This window comes from Myotis yumanensis, unplaced genomic scaffold, assembly GCF_028538775.1.
Source record: "Myotis yumanensis isolate MYYU_CA2020_CCGP unplaced genomic scaffold, mMyoYum1.0.hap1 SCAF_17, whole genome shotgun sequence".
Classification (NCBI taxonomy): Eukaryota; Metazoa; Chordata; class Mammalia; order Chiroptera; family Vespertilionidae; genus Myotis; species Myotis yumanensis.
In genome coordinates this window covers 33,088,094-33,101,449 of record NW_027223768.1, presented here as the reverse complement: position 1 = coordinate 33,101,449, position 13,356 = coordinate 33,088,094, and the positions used below count along the sequence as shown (strand labels likewise).

At 44.2% G+C, this 13,356-nt stretch overlaps 1 protein-coding gene across 1 annotated transcript; it reads left to right on the top strand.

Moving 5' to 3' along the window:
* The first annotated feature begins 3,949 nt into the window (after nt 1–3,949).
* On the top strand, nt 3,950–12,750 carry LOC138996358 (apolipoprotein R-like). Its single transcript, XM_070397511.1, has 5 exons — nt 3,950–4,048; nt 4,973–5,187; nt 10,498–10,665; nt 11,656–11,831; nt 12,346–12,750. The coding sequence occupies exons 2-5, from the start codon at nt 5,073–5,075 to the stop codon at nt 12,517–12,519; spliced, it is 633 nt and encodes a 210-aa protein (XP_070253612.1). The 5' UTR covers nt 3,950–4,048; nt 4,973–5,072; the 3' UTR covers nt 12,520–12,750.
* Nucleotides 12,751–13,356: the final 606 nt, after the last annotated feature.

Sequence of the window (13,356 nt, the reverse complement as noted above, 5' to 3'; positions counted from 1 at the left end):
GCGTAGAGCAGGCTTTCAGTAAATGACAGACCTCACAGAGGGGATCGGGCTGTTAGGGAAACCCCCTTACTGGGAGGTATCTGTCCTTGGTGTTGAATGCCATTACCTGCTCCTGCTGTGAGGAATTCCTTTTGCTTCATGTTTATTTTGAGTTTCCCTTGAGGCAAGGATTTGTGGGTACTTACCAGTATTTTCCCTGAGAGGTGGCCTCAGAAAGCACGCAGAGTGGGTGGGTAGTAAGATGAAGAAGGAAGGCCAGTTGAAAGAGGGAGCATTGCTGAGGGGATTATTATTGCTGTTGCTGACAGGAGCTCAGTTATGCTGAGTGCCCTGTGAATGTGTGTGGAACCCAAGTATGATTCGTCCTCTGAATGAAGATAATGAAGACAATGTATAATTAGCCAATAGGTCTTGCTCACAGGACATCTGACCCACACTGCAGACCAGCTAGGCATGCTCCTGACCACGCTGACACTGGTGCCCAATGGCACCTATGGGACTGTGTGAAGTAACCTCCAGGGTAGAGATATGGACAGAGAAAGCAGACACTGGGGTTGGGAGTGTTCCAGAGTGTGCCAAAGTCAGAGGGCCCTAGTGATCTTGACAGGAGTTTGACAGTGTCTGCCACACACTTGGACATGCAGTGGAGGTTTTCCTGTCTGTACTTGCTTTCCTGTTCTGTCTGCCTTTGGTTTTTGAATTCATGTTCTCCTCTTTCTTGATGTATTTCCTCATAGAAAGTAAAATACTAAGTTCCTGCATATTTGAAAGTGTTTTTATCCAAATACTTGATGGATAATTTGTTGGCCTTTTAAGATTATATCCTGAGTATGGCCTTTAGTTTAGCCTCACAGCTACCTGAGACAAGCTTCCTTTAAATATTGACAAAGAGGCCTTCTGGCTTTCACACTTTGATTTAAGTTGTGATTGATTGCTTTGATCTCTCATTATTTCAGTTAAGGGGCACTGAGTCTGTATTAATGGTACCCAGTCACCCAGTTTCACAACCATTATTGCCATTCCCACTGCCCCTCTCAGGTGCCCGAGGTATTGCACAAGCCAATGCACCTCCTTCCATCTACATCCCCTGGCACTTACCAGGTGAACATGTTCATAGCTGCAATGCTACAGCAAGCAGGACTATCAATATTCACCCATGACCAGTGATTGCCAGTTGGCTGGTGGGTGATCCAAGTCTAGAATCCCATTCTTAGAGTTTGCTTTTGAGATCCACTTGTGGTACAAACTGTCTTCAGTCAGTTTCTCCAGAATGGATTTAGATGTATCTAAATTTTTGATAGTGTGCTCATCAGGAAACACACACACACACATACACACACACACACACCCCAAAACTGCAAGGCAATGAAGTAGCATGGTAGGGGAGAGCTCTAGCGTATAAATGGCCTCACAGAAGGTGGCGAGTGGCTACAGAGTTTGGACAGGTTCAAGCCTGGGACTAATGAGAGGGTAGGATCCTCTCCTGGTAAAGCCACGAGCAAGGACCAGCACAATTATAGCCAAAGGCTATAGTTGTAAGCTTGACCTTGTGGTCCGAACCTGTGGCCCCCGTGGCTAAGTGTATAGGCTGTGGGAGGTGCAGTAAGTAAACAAAGCTTGATCAGGTGCATGTAATTGAGTAGATTCGAAACCCAGGAGACTGTTGTAACCCTGCCCTTACTTTGCCTTCTGGAATCTGGCCATCAAATATTCGCTTGCAGGCTGTGATGCTCTCTCTCCATCAGAGAGGGCAGCGTCCCACCCAGACCCAGCTTTCTTCTCTTTTCTGTCTTTTCTTTATCCTTCACCGCCCCCTCTCAGGGTCACCCATGGCCATGTTGGCTCAGAACACAGAATTATCAAGACTTGAGGCAAGGAATCAGGGCTTTTGTGTCCCAATATTAGTTGGGCATTGGTTGCTCCTGTGGGCTGGGGTATAACTTCCAAAGTATTAGGATGAGGAGGCTCCTGCCATTTCAGCACATTCTCGGGAGAAGGTCACAAATCTATGCCATTAACTACACCACCAATAGCTTCTGTTGGTGGACATTCCATCGGGGAAGGCCCAACAGTGTTGATTTACTCCCAAATGGCTGATTCATTGTCCTTATAGGAAGCCAAAATTGCCCAAAAAGTGGAAATTATTTTGGTATAAAGAAAAAGCCTGTATTATCAAATCAGTCTTGGGCTCAGAATTTGACCTACCTGGTAGCTACTAACTAAGAGGTTTGAGGGCAGGTTACTTTTTCTATCTAAACTGGTTTCCTCATTTATGCAATGAGGAAGGTAAAAACTATGCCCTAGGGTTTTTTGAAGATTAATTATGCTAATTTATGTAAAGTTCTGGTACCCTACCTGCTGAAAGATTAAAAGCAGGCTTCTGGTTAATCCTTTAAATCACTTCTCTTTATTGTGATTCCTCTTTCTAAAGGAAGTAGCCATTGGTGGCTTTGTTTTCCTTGGTCTCTAGGAAGTTGACATTTATTTGTGCTTTCCTCCGAATTCCAAAGAGTTTCCCTCAGTGATATTTGGTAATTCTTCTCATTTATTTTTGAGAGAGAAGCATTTTGGAGAGATAAGCAAATGGTAGTCATTCCAGTTCAGCTGAGTAGGACAATTTCTGGAGCTTACTCATTTGTTTGAGGCAACAATCTAAGCACAGATATCCACAGCTGGTGGGCAAGATATGGACTCCAGGTTGGTAGTCTCATCTGTCCCACTTAAGGAGACAATTTAGGCAATAATCTGGATGAACAGTCAGGCAGTCTTCGATGGTTAGGAGACACTTAGTCTTGGGGTTACCAATTCACGAAGCAGAACAAATGCGCCTTCCATTCACTTGTCTCTTACTGCACAGAGACAAAGCGCTGGGCTTCCTCCGCATCCAGCATCATCCAGACAGTGGAAAAGTCACACTGAACCTTCCTTTCTCCTTAATTGATCATCTCCAGCCATTTACCTTTCAGTGCATGCTTCTCAGGTGCAGACACAGACTAGCATAATTCCGACACCAGAACGGTTGCATAGAGTGAGTCATTTGGTGTTTCATGTATATCAGCAAACCCAGGAAGTACAAAGGCTCCCATTGAAGTATTAAAGAATAATTATTGTTTGGACTAGATTCTTGAGTATTTCCTCACAGACTCATATTAGTGTGTTCTTGGTAATCCATAAGCTACCTAGAAAGAAATTTAAATTTCTACATTAAAAAACTTGATTCTGCCATAACCGGTTTGGCTCAGTGCATAGAGCATTGGCCTACGGACTGAAGGGTCCCAGGTTCGATTCCTGTCAAGGGCATGTACCTTGGTTGCGGGCACACCCCCAGTGGGGGGTGTGCAGGAGGCGGCTGCTCGATGTTTCTCTCTCATCAGATATTTCTGACTCTCTGTCCCTCTCCCTTCCTCTCTGTAAAAAATCAATAAAATATATTTAAAAACAAAAAACAAAAAAAACTTGATTCTATGAGCAATTCATACTCCAAATTGAAGAAACCACTTTCCTGGACAAGGACTGTTTCTCAGATAGTTTCCTATCTTTTATACTCCGCCTTGTAATTCCTGGAGAGCCCACCACATACTCTGTGCATCAGGACCTGCAATCCTGGTACCTTTGGCCTTCATTTACTCAGAGAGGAATCATATGTCCAGAATGAAACTCATTATCGTTACCATCTGAATAGCAATGAAGTCTTGGGCTTACAATAGTAAATATGTAAAGAAGCCCACAGGGCTCTTGCATCAAGCTCTAGACTCTTCTCAAAACTTATCAGCTCACCCTGACAGATCTGAGCTCAGCGCCTGGTCTCCTAGTCACTCCCGCTGCCCCTCCCTTTTTGGTGACATAGGCCGAGTTCCTTAGTTTAGGCACCTTTTTGACTGTTACTTACAGAACATTTCTTCATTTTGATTCGAGGTGTCTAAGAGTGCTGAGCCCAGTGTGGCACCTCTGAGACTCTGCACCATGCCCCCCACGTTGCAGAGCATTCTCCCAGCCCTCTACCTCCTGGGGGTCTTGACCCTACTGCTGTGCCACTCAGGCCTGTGTGGTGAGTACAGTGGTTATGGGGAAAGGAGGTAATTTCTCTAAGATATAAAGAAAAATACCAAACCACAGTTCATCAAATTTAGTCAATTGGTGGTAATTTATAATCTTTTTGAAAGAGTAAGATGAACTACGTTATTAATAAAATGAAGAATTTTAAAATATAAAAGAAATTCTTCTAGATATAGCCTGTTATTATGTCTAGAATAATTGTGTTGATATGTAAAAATTCTCATGAAGCTGCTTTAGCAAGGAATAATCTTTAATTTTGAAATCAATTTCTTACATTTCAATGCTCCAAAATGTTTAAAATACATTTACTTTCTAAAGAAGTTAATTATGCCATTTACAATCTTAGTGTTTCCTTGGAGTAGGGGCAGGGAATTTTATCAGCAAAGCAGAAATATTGTCTATTATCACTAATAGTAACTTTTCTAGAGTAAAATAAAGGACACTTGAAGAATTATAAACCATTACATAACTGTAAGACATTGTTGTTGAAATGTAGGAAATTTTTTACAGATGAAGTAAAAGAGTTTGAGAGAACTTTTGAAGATCTGTTGTTATGGAAATTAATTTGTTGTTATATTATCTAACTGGAAATGGCCTTTAAGCAAAATATTTTTTTCTTGTGCTAGATTTGAGAAAATTCATTTTAGTAATAAAGCTATCTCTGCATATTCCCTGAAAATGGATATCATGGCATAAAAAATGTTGGATTTGCGATAGCTTGGAGCTGGTCTCCTGGCCCAGGACCCCTGGTCCACAGTCAAGGGTCCCCAAGGGGCCAGTGACGCTGGCGCCCCCGCCCTGGCTCCGCCCAGCACCTGCCCCGGGCAAAGCCCCGTCTCCAGCCGCTCTTTGCCCCACCCTTTGGTGATTCAGAGCCCTGGAGCCACCCAGGGCGCTAATTTAAATTGATTTGCAGGACAACTGCGCTCGGCGGCTACCGACAGCTGGACGCGGGAGCCGCTGGATCTCTTTGTGGAGGCTGCCGAGTGCGGGCGCTGGGTCGCCGTCGCCGCGCCATGAGTCCCGCCCCGAGGGGCGCCCTCGCAGTGCTGCGCCCCCCCGGCTGGCTGACCCTGTCGTTGCTGCCGCTGCTGCTGCTGCTGTTGCTGTTGTGTCCACACGCGGCGCGGGGTGAGTGGGGGCCGCGGACCCAGGCCAGCGGGGTGAGCCCTTAGCCTGAGTGGGAGGGGCTGGGTCAGTCTCCATGACAACCGCGAAGTCTGGGGCCCCGGGAAGGTGTAGGGTATGGGCGTTGGTAATGGTCCCCTGACATCCTCTACCTTTAAAGATGAGAGCTCCTGCCCTAACTGGTTTGGCTCAGTGGATAGAGGGTTGGCCTTTGGACTGAAGAGTCCCAGGTTCGATTCCGGTCAAGGGCATGTACAGAAGGGCCTTGACTTACGAGTGTCCGAATAACGAGGTTTTTGAGATACCAGCTGTCTCTCCGCCGATTTTTTGCTTTGAGTTGACACAGTAATTTGAGTTAACGAGCTCCTTAACGAGCCCGGTCTCCGAACGAATTAAACTAGTAAGTCAAGGCCCCACTGTACCTTGGTTGTGGGCATATCCCCAATAGGGGGTGTGCAGGAGGCAGCTGATCAATGTTTCTTTCTCATTGGTGTTTCTAACTCTCTATCCCTCTCCCTTCCTCTCTGTAATTCAATAAAATATATTAAAAAAAAAAAAAAAAAGATCTCTTCTCTTTCAGTGTTTCTGGTCCATATTCCTTAACCTGTAGAACAAGACTCCAAATCTATTTGAACTTGCTTCCTTTCTTCTGCTGCCTCTAAGCCAGCCGTGGGCAAACTAAGGCCCGAGGGCCGGATCTGGCCCGTTTGAAATGAATAAAACTAAAAAAAAAAAAAAAGACCGTACCCTTTTATGTAATGATGTTTACTTTGAATTTATATTAGTTCACACAAACACTCCATCCATGCTTTTGTTCCGGCCCTCCGGTCCAGTTTAAGAACCCATTGTGGCCCTCGAGTCAAAAAGTTTGCCCACCCCTGCAGTCTAAGCCCTCCTTCAGCCTGTCTCTCACTGTGAGATGCCTGCCTCTCCCTCACCAAGAGCACTTAAGCACTAAACACAATCCTCCCGTCTCCCGCTGTGTTCCCATAACCCTATCTGTTGATGACCAGGAATAATCACCGCCACCTGAACAGTGATTCTTTGCCTTTCCTTCTGAAATAAGGAGCCCAAACGAGCTTCAGAGTGACCAGGTATCAGTCACAGTGGAGAAATCAATGGGAATCTTGTCTCCCTTAGTTGAAGTGTTTCCACTTTGCCTACCAGCGATTTTCTATCTGCAGGTCACAGAATTCAGGGGTGAGAAGCCCATTTTCCCCAAAAGTTCACTTAGAGTGAATATAAATGGGGCCACTCCTGCTTCCACCTCTTGGTTTCTAGGCTCATGGACTCTATTTTTTTTAATTGGGAACCCAGTACCATATAAAGGCCGATCTTTGATTTAAAGTGAATACTGTGTTCTTAAAGTTACTGTAAGTACTATTGTAAAGCCCCATTATTGTAAACTCCCATTATCTCAACTGGCACTTCAGCGAAGCCTTTATCAGGCCATCCCAATGTCCTAACAGGTCTGCAGGTTCCGGGCGACACCGTTTGTAACATAAGGAGTGCATTTCAGGGTCGCATCCCAATATCATACCTCTTTTGCTGTAGGTGGCATGTAGTGCAGTCCTCTGTCAATTGTTTAAACGCTCTGTAATCCTTCAGATAACAGTGCTGACTGAAATCCTGTAGGCAGGAGAGGAAAACTCACACCTGGAATAGTTGTCTATTTCTGTCAGAATACATAGCTGTCCCTCCAAGTGGAAGGGGAATCCAACATAGTCATCAACCAAGTGGCTTTTAGGATGTCTCAAGGGATGATATCAGGGACTTAGCATTGCTGCTGGCAGGTTGGATATTCAGTGACTGCAATTGCTAGTCAACCTTGGTAAGTAGGAGTCCATGCTGTTGGGCTGATGCTTGTCCTTCATCCATGTCGCCTTGACCACTTTATCCTTTTCCTCTTGTGACAGTTCTGCTGAGGCCTGTGACAGAGGATGGCTGACTTCAACTGGCTGAGGCATTATTTTTTACTTATTTGTTTCATGCCTGTTAAATTGAGGGTGCATGGCTGGTGTTAACATAGAAAATAAAAACTTGACACTTTCTGGCCACTCCCATATGTCCAGTCACTTGCTTCTCTCCCAGATATCCTTGTGCCAATCTTCCAATCTTTGTCCTTAAGGGGCTATGACAGACAAGCCATTCTTCATTCCAGGCCACAAACCCCAATTTAGTCTACCTTAGGCCACTTCTTTTTTCTAAAAAATAGAATGAGCAGATATATCACCTAAATCCCTGCCTGTCAGAAATATTTCCCCTTACTACTAATCTTTGAGACCACCCTGATTGGGCTCTATGCAGCTTCCATCTAATTTAGCTTGTACACACATATTACTAATATTCTTCTGTGAGCCAGGGACAAGCTTTCCTCTGTTGGGTAAGCTTGCTTGCAATGGATACCCCATATAGCTGTAAGTGCGAGCTCAGAGAGAGGCACTAGTGCCACAGTGAATGGGTATAAGCAAGATGTGAGCTCCTTATTTGTGCAACTTGCTTGTGCCATCTGGTCTTGCTCATGCTGAATCCCAGATGCACCACTTTCATGTTATAACAGATAGTTGCCTGCCTGACTTTATAACTTTATGGGTCTGACAGACTGAGCTCATAATGAGTGATTCGGGCTATATGGTCACATGATGACCCAAGGTCAAGAGCTGTCACGATCAAGACTAAGTAACATGCTGAAACCGGTTGGCTCAGTGGATAGAGCGTCGGCCTGCGGACTGAAGGGTCCCAGGTTCGATTCTGGTCAAGGGCGTGTACCTGGGTTGCGGGCACATTCCCAGTAGGAGATGTGCAGGAGGCAGCTGATCGATGTTTCTCTCTCATCGATGTTTCTAACTCTCTATCTCTCTCCCTTCCTCTCTGTAAAAAATCAATAAAATATATTTTTAAAAAAAGACTAAATAACATGCCAGGAATTGTATTTCAAAACATACGTAATTCTATGCTGCAGTGCATGGCCCTGCTTCAGTATTTCAAGGGCCTATAGTGTGATCGTCCCATTGACATTTGCATCTTTTTCTACTGTAACCACCTCAGTACACTAGGCTCTGCAGGGTCTTAGGGCCAAGCAACAGAGAGGATTGCACTGCTGACTGGACTTGCCACAGAGCCCTCTCCTAACTTGGGCCCTATTCAAACCTGACAGTCTTTTCTGTCACTACCATATGGGTTGGAATAGTATTCCCAAGTATGGAATATGCTGCCTTTAGGATCTGGAAAGTCATGCTAAGCATTGTGATTCCTTCCTTGTGGCACATGGTACCATTTACAATAATTCAACTTGAGTTTAGATGGGATAGCCTAGCATGCCCTGAACCCTGGACATCTAACAATTTACTGGTGTGGCAAATACCTGAATTGTTACCTTCTATACTCTGGAAGATCATTATATGAATTGTAAAAACCAGTGTTTCTCATCTTGTGTTTTTCCCATGTCTTCTTTACTACTCACATGGGACACTGACAACACTTCTGGTCACCACCTCTGTGGCTGGTTTTCCCATATCACACAATTCTCATGACACCAACTGGGTGTCCTACAATTTAATTCATTCATAACACTACCTGGAGGTAGTGTCAGATCCCACAGATTAAGGGCTCACTCCCACAAGTCAGGGACCACCCCACTTTGAATGGCATCATAAGGAGTAGGACCCCAGATTACCCCCAACTTCTGTCCAACGTGGCTACAAATCAGAGGTTCTTTGGATCCCCTTCTTGAGGTTGATTAATTTGTTAAAGTGGCTCACAGAACTCAGGGAAATACTTACATTTACCAGTTTATTAACAGATATGACAAAGGAGATGAATGAACAGCCAGATGAAGAAATACATGGGGCAAAGTCTGGGAGGGTCCCAAACATGGCGCTTCTGTGCCCATGGAGTTGTGGTTCTTCACCCTCCCGGTGGGTGGATGTGTTCACGCATCTGGAAGCTCTTTGAACTCCCTACTCTTGGAATTTTATGGAGGCTTCCTCATGTAGGCACCATCAAGTATTAATTTGGTTTCCAGGCTCTCTCCCGAAGAGGGGAAGATTCCAAACTTCTAATCATGGTTTGGTCCTGGTGACTAGCGCCTCCCAAGAGTTCACCCAGAGTCACCTCATTAGAATAAAAGATGCTCTTAGTGCTCTTACCATAAAGGAAATTGCAAGGATTTCAGGATCTCTATCTTAGAAACTGAGGGCTGAGACCAATATATATATATATATATATATATACATTGGTTTATATATATTTACATTATCTCACATCATGCTAGCGTCTACTTGCTCATTCAATAGAATTAATATGATGCCACTGATATACTGGATTACTGTGATATTCTCTATATGTTCAGATGCTCATAATAACTTCAAACTATTATGAGAGGGGCAGGTGAGTTTTCATAGGACGTGGGTAAAATTGCCTTTCATGTGTGAGCAGATTGTTTCTGATCTTCTTTTTTGATAGGGTGGGAAAGAAGGCCTTTGCTAAAACATTGGCCTCACTTCCCTGAAGACATATTAAAGCAAAGTTACCATATCTGGTACAGGGTCTGTAGTAGGGGCTAAAACAGTGGTTCCCAAACTTATTTGGCCTACCTCCCCCTTTCCAGAAAAAATATTACTCAGCGCCCCCTGGAAATTAATTTTTTTAAAATTTTAATAGCAATTAAACAGAAAGATACATGTATTAATGTTTCTACCTTTTTCGTAAAATATAGTAAAGAAAGGTGTAAATTAGAAACATTGAAGTTTGAAATTATGAAACTATTTATTGAACTCAGAATAAAAAGGTAATACAAAAAAAAGTTAAAACAAATGCACCTGTGGCCATCACCGCCCCCCCCTGGATCGCTGCAGCGCCCACCAGGGGGCGGTAGCGCCCACTTTGGGAATCACTGGGCTAAAATGTTGAGTGTTCAACAGTCTACTGTAATTGTCCAGAATTCTAATTTTTGGGGGAGGAGTCTGGGGCAGATCAATAGTTTCTACTTGGCCATTTTGCATGTGATTGCTGTTACCACACAGGTCAATGAGCCAATATGGAGAATGGATCAACTACCAATTTTGTTTATTCAGATTATACTTTTGAAGACTATAGAAATGACCACCATGTGATCTATTAGAGTGCCATCAAGGTTCTTCATCCTGAGGGTACGGGAGGGCAGCACAGGTACTTGGGGTTGGCTAAGTGATCCCTTGGGCAGAGAAGATGGCAGGACAGGACAGAGCCTACAGAAACCACACAGATTCTGGGATGTGTTATTGTTTATGTCCTCTAAGCTCAAGCTCTCTCACTTTATGTCTTCCCAACAAGGTTGCTCTTATCCTCCTGTCATTGACCATGGACGTCATAAACTAACTACACACACATTCTCACCTGATGAGGCTAAATATGAATGTGACAGAGGATACACTCTGGTTGGAAATCCCATACTCTCCTGCAGTTATTCACGCTGGTCTGGTCCGCCTCCTCAATGCAAAGGTAACCCACCCCATGGATAAGTGGGAAGAACTCTCATGCAGGGATTGAGAATAACGTTTCTTTCCAGCTAGAGGCAGAACAAAAATGTATGATTTATTTATTTTAAATAATTACTATATCCAAATGGCACCCAAAGCAAACAAAAGTACAAGGGGTATATAGAAACATTAGTCTCCCCTATTTCTTTCTCCCAGTTACAAAACTCAGCCTCCTTGAGGCAGCCTCTGTTCCCACTTTCTTGTATATCTCTGGAACTAGCCTACAGGCGGTACATTTTCTTGTGGCCTGGAGCACAATTTTCATGGAAACTTGCTCTGGCATGAAGGTAGGCTCTCAGGGGCTGATTCCAAACACCAGGAAGTGAGCCTCAGGCAGTGTAGGGCACCACCTGCCAATGCTGGAGGCCTGTGGTGTGGGATTCCCAGTTTGAAAACTGTTGTGGGGGTGGGAGGGAGTCAAGATCAGGTTTGCTGTTTGCTTGCATACAGGTTTAGTGTCACTTTGACATCAACAACTCAAGGAATTATTTGTCACCATTGGTTCTTTTGCTCACAAGAGGACAATGGGCAAGAGAACATTCTATCCCAGTGATTTGTAGAGATCATAATGGGAGGGACTGTTGCTTTGATGGCTGAGTCTGGGGTTATGTGCCTTTTTTATACCCTGTCATGTAATTTAAAGATGCTATGTCTTCAACAAGTTGCTTAACCTCTCTATCTCATTTTTTCTTATTTAAATGGGAATAATAACAGTGCTCACTTTATAGAGAGGAGTGAGACTTCAATGAGATAATCACATCAAATGGTGAGCCCTGAAGAATGATATGAGCCAATGCTCAATGTACATGGGAGCTAATATTATTGCTCTCAAAAGAAAAAAAACATAAGACAATGAGCAGCACCTACATGCAGTTCATTTTGATAATCATAGCCTGTGATCACGTCTTCTTTTCTTAGTCTTACAGATTGCTTAACTGTGCTTTCCTTGTAGCTGTATGTCCGACACCAGAGATAGAACATGGGAATCTGCTTGTGGATAAGGATCAGTTTGTTGAAACTGAAAATGTCACCATCCGGTGTGACTCTGGCTATGCTATGGTTGGTTCCCAAACCATCACCTGCTTGGAGGACAGGACCTGGTACCCAGAGGTGCCTAAGTGTGAGTGGGTAAGTGGCACAATTCAAGGAACTCCCTGTGCCTTCAATCCCTAAAAATGGTGCCTCCCCAAAGCACTGTTGCAGCCAGCGAAGGCCAGATCTGACTTGCCAGGACTCATTTCTCAGTCATTCAAAAGGACTCTCTTGTTTTCCCTGGGAGCACACATTAGGATGGCAGGTTTTCCTACTCTCACTTGAGAACGGGGAACGCCAAGCCCCTTAAGGAGAGGAGGTTCTCAGAGACCTGGGAGTACTCCTACATTTCCTTTTCCTGATTGTATAACACACTGTGTTCCATGTCTGGATGAGTAGCTGAAGTAGCCTCTGTCCCCACAGAGGCCGTGTGGAAAGCTGTCTCGGGAAGATCTAGATCCCTCTGGGAAGACTACAGTGGGGCCCGGGCTCTCCTGGTTGTCCTGCTCTCCCATCAATCCTGGGGGTGGTCTTGGACCTGACCTTCTGTGCTGCATTGTCAGGATCTCAGAGAAGCCTCCCAACCACTCACCACCTGTATCTCTTTTAGGTGGTCCCTGCAGGCTGTGAGCAAGTGATAGCAGGCAGAGAACTCATGCAGTGTCTCCCTAGCGTGGAGGATGTGAAGATGGCCCTGGAGCTGTATAAATTGTCTTTGGAGATTGAACTCCTGGAACTGCAGAAGGACAAGGCGAAGAAATCCATGCTGGAGTCACCACTCTGATTTTCCCCAGAAGGTGCCCTGCTGCCTTCCATTCAATATGGGTCACTTTAGTTAGTAACTCTGCCATTCTTTTGCATTGTAATGAATACCTAAAAATGGTAATTTGCTTTTTTTTTCTTTTGCTAGTGCTCTGAGATTATAGAACTGTTGATAATCTTGTGGCTCACATTTTTGCTTTTTTTGGACACAAATTGCACATTTTTCCATTAAAAATTTACTTATAGAGTACAATTTTATCTTTGTGGTCTTTGTAGCTTTGGGGTCTGTGCATATACAGACCCCAAAATGTATTTTCATAAAGTTACTACATTAATTGTATTGTATGGGTCTTGCTTGTGGACTTGGGTTCCCGTCAGTTATATTTCCCTGGATTACCTTACTGCATGTTCCCCATGTGCAAATCACCAGGTCCTCAGTATTTACATTAGTCAACACGCCCCAAAAGTCTTGTCCATTCTCTCCTATTGGCAGAGAGTTGCACCCTTTCTAAACCCCTAAGTGCTTGCTCTCTGACTTGCTAAGGCTGCCTCTTGACTTCATCTTATATGAAGGGCATTTATATGTGTCTGAACCACTTATCTCATCCTCAGAGATCAAACTCTGAAAGCTCGGTGAATGTGAAGCCCACGTGGCAGCCCCCTGTGCATTCGCAAGTCCTCCATCTGATCTAGTGCTTATTTTCTTTAATAGACAAATAAAAAACCTTGAGCAACTATCCCCCACACAAGGAGACACCCCATGCGAATCGCTTTTATATCTCGAGGTATTTCGGAGGCTCTATTCACTTCCACTCACCACTTCCTCCAACCTTGCATCCTCTGCAATGAGGTCCATATA

Excerpts from the sequence above, each read along its gene's own strand:
- LOC138996358 (XM_070397511.1), top strand. The coding sequence starts at position 5,073 with ATGAGTCCCGCCCCGAGGGGCGCCCTCGCAGTGCTGCGCCCCCCCGGC. Across the intron at positions 5,188-10,497 it reads GTGTCCACACGCGGCGCGGG|GTTGCTCTTATCCTCCTGTC; the intron begins GTGAGTGGGGGC and ends CTTCCCAACAAG. Across the intron at positions 11,832-12,345 it reads AGGTGCCTAAGTGTGAGTGG|GTGGTCCCTGCAGGCTGTGA; the intron begins GTAAGTGGCACA and ends TATCTCTTTTAG.